We start from the raw sequence: 19,597 nt of genomic DNA, 5'->3' as shown, positions 1-19,597 counted from the left end.
AAAATCGACAAACATATATAAAATAAAATACAAATTAAGAAAAAACGAACATCGATAAATAAAATGGTAATTTTTAATACCATTTTTTTTTTTTAAACCTATAGACATCACCAGCCACTGGGTTTCGTCCCTGGTGATGCTCTACCATGCCTCTACTGCAACTGTCTTCAGTTCCTGCTTGTTCTTGGGGCATTTTCCCTTCAGTTTTGTCTTCAGCAAGTGAAATGCATGCTCAATTGGATTCAGGTCAGGACTTTGCATAACATTCCACTTCTTTGCCTTAAAAAAACGATTTGGTTGCTTTGGCAGTATGCTTCGGGTCATTGTCCATCTGCACTGTGAAGCGCTTTTGGTGTTGCTGAGCATTCTTTTTAAGAATGTACCAAACAGTTGATTTGGCCACACCTGCTATCTCTCTGATGGCTTTTTTTCAGTCTAATGATGGCTTGCTTCACTGATAGTGACAGCTCTCTGGACCTCATATTGAGAGTTGATAGCAACAGTTTCCGAATGCAAATACCACACTTGGAATTAACTCTTGACCTTTTATCTGCTCATTGTAAATTAAATAATGAGGGAATAACACACACCTGGTCATGGAACAGTTGAGCCGCCAATTGTCCAATTGTCCCTTAAAAAGGAGGAAGCACATATATAAATTGTTGTAATTCCTACACTGTTCACCTGATTTGGAAATCCTAAAATTAAAGCTGAAAGTCTGCACCCACTCCACCATCCATTGTGGTGGTGTACAAATCCAAAATGATGGAAATTGTGTTGATGTCCAAATATTTATGGACCTGACTGTACATTAGAAATATTACAGGTCAACATAAATGTCTCTTCTAAAGAGAGGGCTTGCTGTGTTTTAAATGCCAGTGTCACTCTATAGCTCACAATTGTAAAAATATACGGTACATTAACGCTTTGAATGCCAACGACAAGATTTCTCGTTAGTTCATGCCAACCGTTGAGTGCCAACGATTCCATTCATATTTCATCAATCTAGCCTCCCGTTACCACTGGGATTGGATTGAATGAAAAGTGTTGTGAAGGATCAGATTAAACCGAATATGTATATTTATTTATATATATATATTTAATTGTATTTGTATATCGTTTGATATCCCCTGTATATTCCTTGTACAATATGCATTGAATATCCCTTTAGTCTACTAAACAGCCCATAATAGTTTCATTCTACCATTGGACGAGAACCTGGCGCCAGGTTGTCATACCCCTAGGTCCAAGTTCAATCGTGCCGCCTAACATGTCGTGGCAAGCCCCGGTTCCGCGCAGGAATATGTCAGGCGAAATACGAATGGTACTATTTGTTCATAGCGCATATATATATGGCGCAAGTAAAGTAGAACTTCCCTTTTAGTCCAGTTCTTTACCCTCCAACAGAGTGACAGACGTAAAGCCTCCCCACGACGCACGTGTGGTGTAGTAAGGCCTACTTGGCCCCAGAATAGGCATTGAGATATCGTGTAGATTAATAGTTGAATAGTCATAGTTTGGCACTATACCGTCGAGTTGGACGTATTCTATTAAGCTAATAATAGTCTATTTATGTATGGTGCATCGTTCGGTTAGAGTTCTAAAGTTATCAGTACCCCCATCGTTCCTGACGTTATCTGGACGCTTAACCAGGCTGAGCAGACCCCTAGTGGTGCTTGCATCCGAGGAGCTCCGGGCCAAGAGCGACTGGACCTGTATATTGGATTACTCTACCCGGACGACGGCGAGCCTTCCACGGCTTGGATTATGCTTTGGGTGCTTTGATTATTCCATGGATAAAGGCCAACACTGCGGAGTGTTGGAATTACCCCCCGGAGAGGACTCCAGGTGAGACGGCGCTCTACACCAGTGAGGTCGCCTCACGTCTCTCCGTTGTGGACCGGCAGCTACCGTCCACAGAGGGTCCAGCTGTATTCGTCTGCGGACCGAGGTTCTGTGGGCACCGTGTCCAAGACTTTGGATTCTCCCAAGACACCGTCGGCCAGATGGGATACCGCCAGCGGCTTCTCTAACCCCCCCTCCTACTGTCTTACAACCAGCGGGACCCCCCCCCCCTTAGTGTATCCAGCTATAATCATTTAAGTACCATCGCTATCGTTTCCTAAATATTCCAGGTTGTATACTTACTCCCTGCGTAACCAGAGATTGGACATTCAATGTTGATTTACCTACGAATACTCATTTGCCATAAAAGTGCATATTTCATATTTCAAATCATAAATGTAATTAAGTGAACGTTGTATATACCTTTTGCTATATTAAACCTTCGATTTGGTACATTTGTGTGGATTCGTTTCATCAGGTGGGAAAGTGTTCATCATACTTATATCATGTACTGGATGGCCAGAAGTTAAAGTACAAGAGGTAGTGGTATTAAATATCATATCTAACAATACAGTCAGGGAATTGTACCCCTCAGTTACAATTGGTCCTTCGAGCCGGAGGGTAACTAGTGTAATATTAATATAGTGTTATTAATATCGAAATGGCCTATGATGAACACTCCACGAAACGATCCTCCTAACCTAGAACGCCCGCGGCGCAGACGACAGACACCTCAGTACTTAGAGGCTTACACTGTCAGTCAACTACCTAGCCTTCGACAAACGGTAAACGCGGTAAAAGTAGAAAGTAAAATTATGTCTGACCTTAACGACCAGGTTTCCCCGACCACAGAGGCCCTAGTAGGTCCTAATGTAACCGACCAAGCTCACGGTGGGGACCAGGAGGGAATTGACATGCCTTTACCCCCCGCCACTACCCAAGAAGTAGTCCCCGACCAGCCCCGGGAGGAAGACAACCCTACAGAGAGAGAACTCTGCACGGAAGAAGAGGAGGAGAGCGCCGAGGAAATAGAGCTCCAGGACTCCCCAACGAGTACCCCCAGGAGCGGCTCACGCAGGAGCGGCTCACCTCCACAACCGCCTTCCCCCAGCGAAGCGGAGAGGATGCTACAACAGGCGTTCCTCGTCAGCCTGACAGCCTCTACCGAACGCGATCGACTCCAAGCACAGGCGCTTAGCGAGCGCGAACATTTTACTATTGAAAGAGAACGCCTCCAAGCGCAGCAACGGAGCGAAGAAGAGCGCACACGCCTGGAGATGAGACGCCTTCAGACGGAAGAGAATATGGCAAGAGACCGGGCCGACGCCCAGCGCGCCGCTGCCGGTGCCCAAAGAGACGCAGAGCGCGACAGACTACAAGCGCAACTAATAGAGCAGCTGATCAAAAGGACAACGCCCTCTCCCTCCGCCAGGGGTTCAAGGAACTCGTCGAGACAACAGTCAAGGGCAGCGTCTCCTCAACGAGCAAGCGACCCTGAACTTGACCAACAGACCGAGCCTATACCCCCCGCAGACCCCCCTCACAGACCGGTCCAAGCGAGACCCAGCTACAAGGAAGGAGCGGCATACACTGCGGAGAAGCTAAATAAACGATTACAGGATCTGGAAGATCTGATAGAGGAAGAAGAGGGAGAGGAGGAGAACCAAGCCCGACGACAGTACAGTACTCCACCGGACCAGGAGGTCCCATACAGTCCAGGCTATACCCCCGCGGCGCTGCGCTACAGACCCCCGACTCTATTCACGGGTGAACACTACGCACGACCAGCCCCGAGGAATAGCACCTGGACCAGCGGGCCATGGTACCCTGTCAGTACCAGCCCACAGCGAGGCGCAAGAGGGGACTCGCCCAGGAGGTCTCTCCCCCAACGCTCGCCGATGTATCAGCCATCCACGGCGTCATACAATGCCACGCCGTCATTCCCAGACTTCGCCTATGAGAGTCGAGCACAGTACACGGAGCTCCGGATGTGCTTAGAGACAATGATGGTGGATGTCGCTGATGAACGCCACAAGTATGCAATATTACTGAAGCACCTGAAAGTACCGCGAGCGCACAATATAGCGCTAGCCTATGCTACCTCTTTGACCCCATACACAGCGGCCCTTGCGGCGCTGGATCAGAGATATGGACATATATGGGATTACGTAATCCAAGAGATAAGGCATATTGATCGCCTACCCCCAGCCACAGACAATCGCTCACTAGACGACCTGTCAATCAAAGTGCAGTCCCTGGTAGGGATGCTGGGAGCGCAACGGGAGAAGGGCATGCATGAGCTATACGCCAACTCTAACGTCGAGAGGATTTTGGAGAAGCTGCCACCCGCAAGACAGGAGCGCTTCAGGCGACAGAGAGATTACCGGGATCCCAACGGCCCCGAGCCATCCCTCCTTGATCTAGCCGACTTCCTGGCGAGAGAAGTCAGCAGCTTACGACTAGATACATTTGGGCGGAGCACGCCAAGCTCCAGAGAGGGACCCAGGAGAATAAATGATGGAAGAAGATCGGTGACTGTCATGCACCAATCAGAGTCAGTACCGAGCAGTAAGAGTCACAGCACCCCCTCGAGAAAAGAGAAGTGGAAGATAGCGTGTCCCTACTGTGAGAAAGAACACTGGCTGTCACAATGTGACCTATTCACAAAGATGAATGCAGAAGAAGTGAGTCAATGGATAAAGTCCAACCGGCGCTGTTATCGATGTGCGCGGCCCCACATGGCAGCCGAATGCCGCCTAAAGAAAAGGTGCAGCCGGTGCGATGGAGCCCATCTAGATATACTACACGAAAGTAACGGAAGACGGCCTACACCTGCACCACGGAGCGGCACCAAGGCAAGTGTCATGTACATTGACCCCGCCAGCAGCAGCGGAGCCCAAGTGCTCTTAAAGGTAGTCCGTGTGACATTGAGCTACCAAGATAAAGTCATGGACACTTACGCCGTCCTTGATGACGGGTCAGAGAAGACCCTTCTGCTCGCCTCCGCTGCGACCCAGCTGGGACTGCGGGGGAGCAAGAACGAAATGACGATTCGGACAATAAGAAGAGATTTAAAGACGATAAAGGGCGAGAATGTCTCCTTCACCATCGCAGCAAACGGGCAGCCAGAGCGACGGTACAAGATCACAAATGCTTTCACCAGCCAAGAAATAGGACTATCGCAGTACACCTACCCTGTCACCAAGTTGATGGATAAATATGTGCACCTGCGCCAATTACCTATCCCGCTCATAGACGGCGCTACCCCGACCCTGCTGATAGGCTCCGACCATGCAGAACTCATAGTCCCGATTGACCGAGTCCATACAGGCCCCCGAGGCTGTCCTGCAGCAGTCGAGACCCGCCTAGGGTGGACCCTACAAGGCCCCCTCGCTAAATCTCTCAACCGAACAGCAGCCACTAGCTGCCTCCACTCCAGAACGACAGAAGAAGACACCACTCTCCTGCAGCATGTCGAGAGGCTATGGACCCTAGAGACAATGCCCTTTAAGAACGAAAAGAAAGATATTCGCTCTAAAGAAGACATTTACGCCATCAACCTACTCGAGCAGGGGACAAAGAGAGTCCCAGTCGGCGGAGTGATGAGATACGCAACTCCACTCCTGAGGCGAGAGGGAATGCCCACCTTTCACGCAAAGAAAGACGCCACGGAGCGCTATCTATTGAACACGGAGCGGCGCCTAGCCAAAGACCCCGCTCAAGAGAGTGTGTACCGCGCTGAGATTGAGAAGCTAATCACAGCGGGACACGTAACAAAGATTGACATTAAAGAGGCCGATCAGACGACCGAATCATGGTACGTGCCGCATCACAAGGTCCATCACAACGGCAAGGATCGCATTGTGTTTAACTGCAGCTACCAGATCGGATCCCAAAATCTGAATAAAGAGCTCTTGCCCGGCCCCACACTCGGCCCCTCCCTACTAGGCGTGCTACTGCGCTTCCGCCAGGACAAGGTGGCTATCAGCGGGGATATCAAAGGGATGTTCTTGCAGGTGAGACTAGTAGAGGAGGACAAGCCTCTGCTACGGTTCCTATGGAGAGAGAAGATCGGAGATGAGAACCCAGCCATCTACCAGTGGGAAGTACTCCCCTTCGGAACCACATGCAGCCCGTGCTGTGCTACATTTGCACTACAGAAACACGTCACAGAGGACCCAGCAGCAGATGAAGAGGTCCAACACAGTGTGAAGAACAGTTTCTACGTGGACAACTGTTTACAAAGCGTTTCGACTCAAGAAGAAGCCGAGGCTCTCCTAATCAAGTTACGCGCCTCCCTGATCAAAGGCGGCTTTGATCTCAGGCAGTGGGCCAGCAGTGACCCGCACGTATTGCGCAGCCTCTCCTCCGCGGACAAGGCTGCCAGCAGCGAGACCTGGATGGCGACAATCCCAGGAGAAGCCCAAGAAATGACACTAGGACTAGTCTGGCGCTTCAAAACAGACTCGCTCCACTATAGACACAAACCCTTGGCTCCAGAGCAGGGAAGGTCGACGGCGATACCGACCACCAGACGGAGTGTGTACAGAACACTCGCCAGACAATATGACCCGTTGGGATGTATTCTACCTTACACCACCAGGGCAAAGATGATTGTACGAGCACTATGGGACAAGGACCAGGGCTGGGACGACCCAATACCCGCACACCTTGCCTCAACATGGAGAGAGTGGGAGACGGAACTCCGCTCACTCCCAGGCGTCAATATACGCCGCAGCTACTTCCCATCCACAGTGAGGCCAGAGACATGCGAGATTGAGCTACACGTCTTCAGCGACGCCTCCGAAGTAGCCTACGGATCGGTGGCCTACTTGCGTGCCCAAGAGATGGGAGGAAAGATACACACTGCTTTCATCCTGGCCCGCTCAAGAATAGCCCCACGTAAGCAACAATCTATCCCACGTCTAGAGCTCTGCGCAGCCCTCGCAGGAGCGCATCTAGCCACGTTAATCCAACGTGAACTCACCATTCCGGTGCACAGAACAATCTTGTGGTCAGATTCCACGACAGTACTCACATGGATCAAGTCTGATTCATGCAGATACAAAGTCTTCGTGGGAGTCCGAGTCACCGAGATTCAAGAGTTAACAGAAGAAGCGAGCTGGAGGTATGTGGACACCAAACACAACCCAGCTGACGTCATCACCCGGGGAATGTCTCTGGATGACCTAACCCGTCGCAACATCTACAGTGACGGACCAGCATTCCTCAAGCTCCCGGAAGGAGATTGGCCTACGCCCACCCCGAGGGAAGCAAGTAACGAGGAGGCTGAGAACAAGAAACCTATGTTCTGTGGACTGAGCACTGTCGCCTCCACAGACCCCAACATAGATGACTGCATTACCCTAGAGAGTGCGCAGCAAAGAACATTCCTGCGGCACCACCCAGAGATTCAGTCCACCACTGACATGTCAGCAGCTGACTACGAAGAAGCAGAACTTCTTCTACTACAACGAGCCCAGAGAGACTCGTTCCCCGATGAGCTAGACTGTCTACAGGGAGGAAACCCCGTCCCATCAGACAGCAGACTGATTCACCTGGCACCAGAGAGTGACGTCCATAATCTCATCAGAGTGGGTGGTCGCCTGCGGAGAGCCCCCGATCTACCGGATGACATTAAGTACCCGATCGTCTTGAACAGCCGACACAAGGTCACAGAGCTGATCATAAAGAAATACGACGAGGATGTACACCACGCAGGAGCAGAGAGAGTCTTCGCGGAGATCAGACGTCGTTATTGGATATTGCAAGGGAGAGAAGCAGTACGGCGCTTCCAGCGAACCTGTCTAGACTGCCGTAAGTGGCGCGCGCAGCCCAGCATACCACGGATGGCTGACTTACCCCCCTGTCGCCTCCGAATCGGCGACAAGCCATTCCACTCCACAGGCATGGACTGCTTTGGCCCGTTGTATATAAAGAGAGGAAGAGGCACCGAGAAGCGGTGGGGTATTGTATTCAAATGCATGACCACCAGAGCGATACATATCGAGCTCCTTCCGACCATGAGCACAGACTCATTCCTTATGGCCTTCCGAAGATTCACATCACGGAAAGGAAAACCGTCTACATTGTTGTCTGATCACGGGACCAACTTCAAAGGCGGAGAAAGAGAGCTGAGAGAGAGCTTCCAAGCTATGGGCCCAGAACTTAAGACCCACCTCGCTCCATCCCAGATTGACTTCCAGTTTAATCCCCCGAACGCACCCCACTTCGGTGGAACCTGGGAACGAGAAGTACGTTCTATAAAGACAGCCCTGTACGCCGTACTTGGAGCCCAGACTGTGGCGGAGGAAGTCCTAATGACAGTCCTCACGGAGATCGAGGGAGTATTGAACTCAAAGCCCCTCGGTTACGTCTCCAGTGATGTAGCAGATGTCGACCCAGTCACCCCCAACACACTCCTAATGGGGCGGCTGGACCCCGCGCTACCCCAGACAATGTACCGGCCTGAAGAAGCGAACGGCCGAAGAATGTGGAGGTACAGCCAAGTACTAGCTGACAAGTTTTGGAGCAGCTTCCTACTTCACTACCTACCGTCTCTACTGACCCGCCAGAAGTGGGTAAAAGAGAGAGACAATTTGACAGAAGGAACAGTCGTCATGATTATTGACCAGTCACTACCCAGAGCTATGTGGCCGGCTGGCCGCGTAAGCAAAGTGATCACCGGTGCCGATGGCAAGGTCCGAGCAGCTGAAGTACTCGTCCAAGGGCGCACTTACACACGTCCCGTGGCGAGGCTCATAGAACTGCCCCGACTCCCAGATACTATCGATGATGACCATGACCCCATGACTTTGTGAGTTGACTGACCCTTACAGCGGACCTTGAGTGGTAGACAGTGCGGTTAATCTGTCTCTGCTTAGCTAATTAGGTGGGACTAATTAGGGGGCGGCTGTTGTGAAGGATCAGATTAAACCGAATATGTATATTTATTTATATATATATATTTAATTGTATTTGTATATCGTTTGATATCCCCTGTATATTCCTTGTACAATATGCATTGAATATCCCTTTAGTCTACTAAACAGCCCATAATAGTTTCATTCTACCATTGGACGAGAACCTGGCGCCAGGTTGCCATACCCCTAGGTCCAAGTTCAATCGTGCCGCCTAACATGTCGTGGCAAGCCCCGGTTCCGCGCAGGAATATGTCGGGCGAAATACGAATGGTACTATTTGTTCATAGCGCATATATATATGGCGCAAGTAAAGTAGAACTTCCCTTTTAGTCCAGTTCTTTACCCTCCAACAGAGTGACAGACGTAAAGCCTCCCCACGACGCACGTGTGGTGTAGTAAGGCCTACTTGGCCCCAGAATAGGCATTGAGATATCGTGTAGATTAATAGTTGAATAGTCATAGTTTGGCACTATACCGTCGAGTTGGACGTATTCTATTAAGCTAATAATAGTCTATTTATGTATGGTGCATCGTTCGGTTAGAGTTCTAAAGTTATCAGTACCCCCATCGTTCCTGACGTTATCTGGACGTTTAACCAGGCTGAGCAGACCCCTAGTGGTGCTTGCATCCGAGGAGCTCCGGGCCAAGAGCGACTGGACCTGTATATTGGATTACTCTACCCGGACGACGGCGAGCCTTCCACGGCGTGGATTATGCTTTGGGTGCTTTGATTATTCCATGGATAAAGGCCAACACTGCGGAGTGTTGGAATTACCCCCCGGAGAGGACTCCAGGTGAGACGGCGCTCTACACCAGTGAGGTCGCCTCACGTCTCTCCGTTGTGGACCGGCAGCTACCGTCCACAGAGGGTCCAGCTGTATTCGTCTGCGGACCGAGGTTCTGTGGGCACCGTGTCCAAGACTTTGGATTCTCCCAAGACACCGTCGGCCAGATGGGATACCGCCAGCGGCTTCTCTAACCCCCCCCTCCTACTGTCTTACAACCAGCGGGACCCCCCCCCCCCTTAGTGTATCCAGCTATAATCATTTAAGTACCATCGCTATCGTTTCCTAAATATTCCAGGTTGTATACTTACTCCCTGCGTAACCAGAGATTGGACATTCAATGTTGATTTACCTACGAATACTCATTTGCCATAAAAGTGCATATTTCATATTTCAAATCATAAATGTAATTAAGTGAACGTTGTATATACCTTTTGCTATATTAAACCTTCGATTTGGTACATTTGTGTGGATTCGTTTCATCAGGTGGGAAAGTGTTCATCATACTTATATCATGTACTGGATGGCCAGAAGTTAAAGTACAAGAGGTAGTGGTATTAAATATCATATCTAACAATACAGTCAGGGAATTGTACCCCTCAGTTACAAAAAGCATGGAGGAAAAAGAATCCTGCTTCCACATTTTACTTGTCAGACAAGTAACCCGAGACGATCGAAGTCATTGCCGAGCCGCAGAACAGCGGAGAATGTGTGTTTACAGTACCCAGCGTTGGATCAATAAACGCGATCGATATTTGGAATGGCGATCAGGAATTGGAACACTGGCGTAACTTTGTTGTCAGTGGTGGAGGGGACACATTTGGGGTGTGGTCAGTGGCGGAGGGGTGCTACGTATAGTTGTATGGTCGCGGCGGGAGGGGGGGTGAAGGGGGGTGTCCCCCCTTTTCGTAGATAAAAATAAATAAATCAGTTGTGCAAGTAAATTTTGGTGAGTTGTTTCTATATACAGAGAGAGAGAGAGAGATGTCCCATGTGTTACGAATCGATTTTTCAGCCCGCTTCTATAGCATGCATAAGTACACATACTATCGATAATCTAGCGTTTATTTGAAAACTATTTATAAATAGGCCGAAAAATTTCACAGTTTTTTGTGTATTCCAGTATATTCCAGTAAAGGGCGATTACCACAGAATCTTCTGAAATGTTCTGGAACTTTCATAAAACGAACGTTTTTCAAAATGGTATAAAACTGAAATTAACCGATTAAAAAAAAACAATCCGTTTCGACAATGTTGACTGCAAACAAGTCATTGATAAGCGACGGCCATATTATACACATAGCCATAATTTAAGATAAAGTTTATGCGTTCACAAATATGAGAGCTCTATCATTGAAGTGGGTGGTGGCACGCAACGGGGTACCGGGGAACCGGACCCGTGGCACGGAAAGTGTTAAATAATAAATGTCACTCTTCCCATCTCTATCTTTCTTTATTTTTCTCTCCATCTCTCTCTCTCCTCTTCCCCCTCCCACCAGGACTGCCACTTCACCATCCGTGGCGGGCGTCAGTGCCAGGAGACGGGTCAGTACCAGCTGCCTGTAGTGGTGCTGATGCTTAGCCTGCCCCACCCCACCAAGAGCGCCCCGACGTTGCTGACCCCTGGCATGATGGAGAACCTGTTCCACGAGATGGGCCACGCCATGCACTCCATGCTGGGACGCACACGCTACCAACACGTCACAGGTACCATGCTCACTTCTACTGTGGACCAGGGTATCTGCAGGGTATTAACCCCTTAACTCTTTGGGCGCCACCCACTTTCCCCATCTGTACCGCCTGGCGCCAGCGTTATTGACCATTTTAGCGATGTTTGCAGACCCATCGTGTGTTCAGTATTATAGCTATGGAGACAATAGTATGGCTCATTTGACAGGCATTGTTCATAGTCCATTACTGACTAATCAGTTAATTTCTACACATTGTAGTTTGTAGTTTATTACATGCTAAACATCGCCCCTTTCCAAAATAATCCAGTCTTTTTTCATAGATCGCGAGATATGACGCGTTATATGCAATAAGCCCAAATCGTTCTGGTTGATCGCCTGAAACCCCAAATACTCCCAGATCAAAGGTATATACCATGTACATATGTGTCTTCACAAAATCATCAAGGGGGGGGGGGGGGGGGGGGGTAGTTTCAACTAGAAACTGCGATCGTGTTTGTCGAGCATGTTTTACGTCCGGTAAAACACAACAATGTGATCGTTACAAAAACAAGTTTCAGGTTAGGTAAAATAGACTAGAATAGAATATACCTTACCTTAGCCAGAAGGTATTCCAAAAAGTATAATTCCCAGTGATCGCATCGCCATCGTGATTACCCGTGTATATGTCTATACTCGTGTATACGGGAAATAGGTTTCAGGCAATAAAATCTTGAGGCGATCGCTCTGTCGCTCTGTCTCCGAGGAGGAGGAGCCCTTGCTGAAAAAAAAGAAAAGAAAAGGTGTATCCACACCAAGCTATTCCAGTTCAAAAGGTAGGCGATACTCCCACCTGGTGAGATTCGATCATCATTGCAATTCCAACGTAGGCAGATGAGCCAGGGAGACCTAGAGCAGCGGTTCTCAACAGGGGTGCCGCGGCACCCTAGGGTGCCGCAGAGAGCTGCCAGGGGTGCCTTGAGATTAAAAAAAAAAAAAAAAAAAAAAAAATGGATTACAGAAAATTATCACTAAAGTGCTATCTGTTGCAGCTGCACTGTTTTCCATGAAAATACCATATTTGGATAAGTTTGACCATTTCTCAAAATCTGAAAATAATTATGTAATAAAACACAGAAAAGGATCACCAAGTTACTCTGGATAAAAAAAACCTTTACAGACAACATTGAGACAAAGCTTCCTGACACATCTCCATCCAAACTCTTGGAAGAACTAATTGAAATCTCATCTGATACCACCTGGAGAGCTAGTTTCAGAGTGGTGCTGCTGAGTACCAAGTATCTCATGATGCAGCAGTTAAGGTGTTGATACCATTCAGCACCACATATCTATGTGAAGCTGGCTTTTCATCCATGACAGCTCTGAAAACAAAATATAGGGCCAAGTTGAGCCTTGAGGATGACATGCGTGTTGCCTTGTCAAAGATCTCCCCACGTATTGACCGTATTATTAGCCAGCAGCAGCAGACCTCACATTTAGCTAGAAATGTCCACTGAGTGAACGAGTGCTTATTTTCTGTATTTATTTATATTTTTTGAGAAATGGTAACTTGGTGATCCTTTTCTGTACTTAAAAAAATACATGATTTTCTGTTTTTGAGAAATGGTCAAACGTATCCAAATATGCTATTTTTATGGAGAACAGTGCAGCTGCAACAGATCGCACTTTAGTGATTGTTACAAAGGGTCAGATTAAACCGAATATATATATTTATTGCTTGAGATCCCATGTATAATATTTGTATATCGTTTGATATCCCTTGTATATTCTTTGTATATATACACGGAATATCCCTTTACCTAGGTACAAGCCAGACCATAATATTCGTTCTCCTATTGGACAGCGACCCCTAGGCGCCAACGACCATACCCCCAATGGCGAGTTCAAAGCCACCGCCAAGGCATGTCTCAACATGTCCAGGTTTGCGCAGTAATACGAGATAGAACTGAGGTTGGCACTAGATAATTCACCTTACGTATAAATACGGCGCAGGTGGAAAGCAGCAGCAGTTCATTCAGTTTATCGTTCGTTCATTACTAGTAAAGCCTTCACCACGAGTCAACGACCAAGTGAAGTGAGCAACCTTTGCGTCTAAATAGAGCACTTATAACATGTGCGAATAGGATAGTAAAAGTGTCAAAGTTTAGTGAAATAACGTCAAGTTCGACCTAGTTAATGTGAAGTATAGTGCACAGGAGAATCTACACCGGCGAATGCAGAGCCTTTTCCGGCTGGATTATATTGCTTTGGTACTGTGGCTGCTGGAGCAGAGAACCGTCTACCCCACTGCTGTGTGGGATCTACCCCTGTGAGGAGCACCCTCGAGCCCGCCTCTAGGACCACAGAGGCTGGCTAGCTTTCATCCATGCTGTCGCGCATACTGGATTATAGCTGTTGCTTTTGTCTGCCGATCAAGGGAGTAATGTACCGCCTCCCGTAGCTGGAGCTTATTGATTCCTCGTTGACCCAGACTTTGCTCCCGAACATTCCTCTGCCCTGCCGGCTTACAACCGGAGGGAACCCCCTAGTGTCTCCAGCTGACTACGAGTGTGCCTTATGTAATTCTTATGCTACAGGTGGCGTCAGTTATACCCATCTTATTATTCTCATGGACTTACGCTCTTGACTTACTTAAGTGTTCTTCGCCTTATAAGCGCAATTCATAATTATCATTCTGTAACCTATTGTTGCTGCTATAATAATAAATCCCTCCAAATAGAACTTTAGGTGTCATTGTTGTATTCTTGTGTGGGTGTTCACCAGATATATCTGTGTACTGTATGGCCAGTAATTAAAGTACATAACTAAGTAGTGGTTTAATAATACCATACTCTCAATACAGTCAGGGAATTGTACCCCTCAGTTACAGTGATCCTTTTCTGTATTTAAAAAAAATACATGATTTTCAGTTTTTGAGAAATGGTCACACTTATCCAAATATGCTATTTTTATGGAAAAGTGTGCAGCTGCAACAGATGCACTTTAGTGATAATTTTCTGTAATTTTATTTAAAGAAATATGCTATTTGATTTACTACTACAAGCAGTGTAATGTCAACAGTACTAAGCCATTTAGACCTGAAACACCTGTTAATAATGCATTATATAGCCTGCATATACACACAAATGTGTTTCCCGGTTTCTTAAATAAACATTATTTTGAAAGCAAGCACTTTTGTCATCATTGTAGCAAAAAAGACCGGACCGGAAAAGTCTTTATCGTATGTAGGGGTGCCCTGGAATATTTTATTGAACACAGGGGTGCCTTGGCAGCAGAAAGGTTGAGAACCCCTGACCTAGAGGGCTCCGGCTGACCGTATAGAAGGGGGATCAAAGGAAAATATCAAAGGATCTCGGGTTTTGGCGCTCAACGGTTGGCGAGATAACCCGACTATACTCGGGTATGGCACCCAATGATTAATTTATTAATATCAATACAGTCCGTATTCATTCATGTTGCGTTTCTTTTTCAAATGTAGCCAAGAGTAAATACCCTAACCCCATCAAAACAGCAGTCAAAGTGTATATTTTCAGCAATACGTTTGTTTAGCGAAATATGAGTATATAAATATCTCGGTGCATCCCGGTGGAAACCTGATGAATTAGACGAGAGGAAATTATGCCGTCATTCATGTTTGTAGTCCTAAGAGAGAGGAGACCCAGGGCTTATGATGGACGAAATTTCATAAAACTACACTACTCGGCTCACGCCAGCCTCTGTCAAAGCAGTTGAAAATATTCAGTACCTGTAAATCATCTTCCCTTTATTCATTTGCTTAGATCTTTTGTACACTTGATCTCAGGAAGGTGCTGAATCAATGTTAGCATGGTGTTATTCACCATCAAAGATGGAAATAATAATAATAATAATAATAATAATAATAATAATAATAAATAATAATAATAATTAATAATAATAATAATAATAATAATTGTAACTGAGGGGTACAATTCCCTGACTGTATGGTTAGATATGATACTTACTACCACTACCTCTTGTACTTTAGACTCTGGCCACCCAGTACTAGGTATAAATAATTATGATAAACACTCCCACCTGATGAAACGGATCCAACACAAATGTACCAAGTCGAAAGTCTGCGTTTAATAATAATACATAGCAAAGGGTATGTACAACGATCACTTAATTACATTTATGATTTGAAATAGTATGCACTTTTATGGCAAATGAGTATTCGTAGGTAGATCAATATCGAATGTCCAATCTCTGATTGCGCAGGAAGCAAATATACAACCTGGAATATTTAGGGAACAATAGCAATGATACTTGAATGATTATCTAGCTGGATACACTAGGGGAAGGTTCCGACTGCTTGTAGGACAGCTGGAGGGGGGGGGGTAGAGTCTGGCTGTATCCCGTCTGGCCGAGGGTATCCTGGGAGAGCCCACAGTCGTGCGACCCGGTGCCCAGCGATCCTCGATCCACAGATGAAAGCAGTTGGACTCTCTGTGGCCGGCGTCCTCCGGTCCACGATGGAGAGACGTGAGGCGACCTCGTCGTGTAGAGCGTCTTCTCACCTGTCGTCCTCTCCGGGGGGGGTATTTCCAACACACCGCAGTGTTGGCCTTTATCCATAGAATAATCAAAGTACTCAAAGCATAATCCAAGCCGGGGAAGGCTAGCCGTCGTCGGTAGAATAATCCAATATACAGGTCCACTCGCTCTTTGGCCTGGAGCTCCTCGGGTGCAGCTTCACGTGGGGTCAACCACCCTGGATAAGCGTCCAGCTGATGCCCGAAACGATGGGGGTGCTGATTACTATAGAACTCTTACCGCACGAGGCACTACATATGAATAGACTATTATTAGCTTAATAGAATACGTCCAACTCGACGATATAGTGCCAAATATGACTATTCAAATATTAATATACACGATGTCTCAATGCCGATACTGGGCCGAATTGGCCTTACTGCCCACACGTGGTTCGCGGGGAGGCTTTTGCGTCTGTCACTCTGTTGGAGGGTAAGGAACTGGACTAAAAGAAAAGCTCTACTTTAATAGCGCAGTATATATACGCACTATGAACAAATAGTACCATTAGTGGTGCGGTAGACATATTCCTACGCGGAACTAGGACTTGTCCATACATGTTGAGCGGTACGATTGAACCTGGTCTGAGGGGTATGGCGACCTGGCACCAAGGTCTCGTCCAATGGTAGAATGGAGACTATTATGGGATGTTCAGTAGACTAGAAGGGATATTCAATGCATATTGTACAAGGAATATACAAGGGATATCAGGGGATATACAAATACAATTAAATATATATAAATAAATATATATATTCGGTTTAATCTGATCCTTCAGAACAGCCGCCCCCTAATTGGTCCCAACCCAATTAGTTAAGCAGAGACAGATTAACCGCACTGTCTACCACTCAAGGGTTCGCTGTAAGGGTCAGTCAACTCACAAAGTCATAGGGTCATGGTCATCATCGATTGTGTCTGGGAGTCGGGGCAGTTCTATGAGCCTCGCCACAGGACGGGTGTAAATGCGCCCCTGGACGAGTACTTCAGCTGCTCGGACCTTGCCGTCGGCACCGGTGATCACTTTGCTTACGCGGCCAGCCGGCCACATAGCTCTGGGTAGTGACTGGTCAATAATCATGACGACTGTTCCTTCCGTCAAATTGTCTCTCTCTTTTACCCACTTCTGGCGGGTCTGTAGAGACGGTAGGTAGTGCAGTAGGAAACTGCTCCAAAACTTGTCGGCTAATACTTGGCTGTACCTCCACATTCGTCGGCCGTTCGCTTCTTCAGGCCGGTACATTGTCTGGGGTAACGCGGGATCTAGCCGCCCCATCAGGAGGGTGTTGGGGGTGACTGGGTCGACATCTGCTACATCACTGGAGACGTAACCGAGGGGCTTTGAGTTCAATACTCCCTCAATCTCCGTGAGGACTGTCATTAGGACTTCTTCCGCCACAGTCTGGGCCCCAAGTACTGTGTACAGGGCTGTCTTTATAGAACGTACTTCTCGTTCCCAAGTTCCACCGAAGTGGGGTGCGTTTGGGGGGTTGAATTGGAAGTCAATCTGGGCTGGAGCGAGGTGGGTCTTAAGTTCTGGGCCCATAGCTTGGAAGCTCTCCCTCAGCTCTCTTTCTCCGCCTTTGAAGTTTGTCCCGTGATCGGACAATAATGTAGACGGTTTTCCTTTCCGTGATGTGAATCTTCGGAAGGCCATAAGGAATGAGTCTGCGCTCATGGTCGGAAGGAGCTCGATATGTATCGCTCTGGTGGTCATGCATTTGAATACAATACCCCACCGCTTCTCGGTGCCTCTTCCTTTCTTTATGTGCAGCGGGCCAAAACAGTCCATGCCTGTTGAGTGGAATGGCTTGTCGCCGAGTTGGAGGCGACATGGAGGTAGGTCAGCCATCCGTGGTATGCTGGGCTGCGCGCGCCACTTTCGGCAGTCTAGACAGGTTCGCTGGAAGCGTCGCACCGCCTCTCTTCCTTGAAGTATCCAGTAACGACGTCTGATTTCCGCGAAGACTCTCTCTGCTCCTGCGTGGTGTACATCCTCGTCGTATTTCTTTATAATCAGCTCTGTGACCTTGTGTCGGCTGTTCAATACGATCGGGTACTTAATGTCATCCGGTAAATTGGGGGCTCTCCTCAGGCGACCACCCACTCTGATGAGGGTATGTGTGTCACTCTCGGGGGCCAGATGAATCAGTCTGCTGTCCGATGGGACGGGCTTTCCTCCCTGTAGACAGTCTAGTTCATCGGGGAACGAGTCTCTCTGGGCTCGTTGCAGTAGAAGCAGTTCTGCTTCCTCGTAGTCAGCTGCTGACATATCAGCGGGGGACTTAATCTCTGGGTGGTGCCGCAGGAATGTCCGTTGCTGCGCACTCTCTATGGTAATGCAATCGTCTATGTTGGGGTCTGCGGAGACAACAGTGCTCAATCCACAGAACATGGGTTTCTTATTCTCAGCCTCCTCGTCACTTGCTTCCCTCGGGGTGGGCGTGGGCCAATCTCCTTCCGGGAGCTTGAGGAATGCTGGTCCGTCACTGTAGATGTTATGACGGGTTAAGTCATCTAGGGACATTCCCCGGGTGATGACGTCAGCTGGGTTGTGTTTTGTATCAACATAGCGCCAGTTTGCTTCTCCGGTTGACTCTCCGGTTAACTCTTGAATCTCAGTGACTCTGACTCCCACGAAGACTTTGTATTTGCATGAATCCGATTTGATCCAGGCGAGTACTGTCGTGGAATCTGACCACAGGATTGTTCTATGCACCGGAATGGTGAGCTCACGTTGGATGAGCGTGGCTAGATGCGCTCCTGCGAGGGCTGCGCAGAGCTCTAGACGTGGGATAGACTGTTGCTTGCGTGGGGCTATTCTCGAGCGGGCGAGGATGAATGCTGTGTAGATCTCTCCCCCCTCTTCTTGGGCCCGCAAGTAGGCTACTGATCCGTAGGCGACCTCGGAGGCGTCACTGAAGACGTGTAAATCCATTTTACATGTCTCTGGCCTCACCGTGGGTGGGAAGTAGCTTCGGCGTATATTAACGCCTGGGAGAGAGTGTAGTTCCATCTCCCACTCTCTCCAGGTGGATGTAAGGTGTGCGGGAATGGGGTCGTCCCAGCCCTGGTCCTTGTCCCACAATGCTCGTACAATCATCTTTGCCCTGGTGGTGTACGGTAGTATACATCCTAACGGGTCATATTGTCGGGCGAGTGTTCTGTACACACTCCGTCTGGTGGTCGGTATTGCCGTCGACCTTCCCTGCTCCGTGGTCAGGGGTTTGTGTCTATAGTGGAGCGAATCTGTTTTGAAGCGCCACACTAGTCCTAGTGTCATCTCTTGGGCTTCTCCTGGGATTGTGGCCATCCAGGTCTCGCTGCTCGCTGCCTTGTCCTCGGAGGAGAGGCTGCGCAGTACGTGCGGATCGCTGCTGGCCCACTGCCTGAGATCAAAGCCGCCTTTGATCAGAGAGGCGCGGAGTTTAAGTAGGAGAGCCTCGGCTTCTTCCTGGGTCGAAACGCTTTGTAGACAGTTATCTACGTAGAAGCTGTTCTTCACACTGTGTCGGACCTCTTCGTCCGCTGCTGGGTCCTCTGCGACATGTCTCTGTAGTGCAAATGTAGCACAGCATGGGCTGCATGTAGTTCCGAAAGGGAGGACTTCCCATTGGTAGATGGCTGGGTGCTCATCTCCTGGCCTCGCTCTCCATAGGAACCGCAACAGGGGCTTGTCCTCCTCTACTAATCTCACCTGCAGGAACATCCCTTTGATATCCCCGCTGATAGCCACCTTGTCCTGGCGGAAGCGGAGTAGTACGCCTAGTAGGGAGGGGCCGAGTGTAGGACCGGGCAGTAGCTC

General features: G+C 48.3%; 1 protein-coding gene across 1 annotated transcript in view; it reads left to right on the top strand.

Moving 5' to 3' along the window:
• LOC311233347 (mitochondrial intermediate peptidase-like) overlaps window positions 1-19,597 on the top strand; it is a 198,290-nt gene that overhangs the window by 57,298 nt on the left and 121,395 nt on the right. The window contains exon 13 of the mRNA XM_084320322.1: window positions 11,053-11,260. Within this exon, the coding sequence (XP_084176448.1) occupies window positions 11,053-11,260 (208 nt within the window). The remainder of the gene's footprint in view (window positions 1-11,052; window positions 11,261-19,597) is intronic.

This window comes from Notolepis coatsorum (assembly GCF_963971535.1).
Source record: "Notolepis coatsorum genome assembly, chromosome: 1".
Taxonomy (NCBI): Eukaryota; Metazoa; Chordata; class Actinopteri; order Aulopiformes; family Paralepididae; genus Notolepis; species Notolepis coatsorum.
The sequence above is the reverse complement of the archived record's forward strand: the minus strand, read 5'-3'. Positions and strand labels throughout refer to the sequence as shown.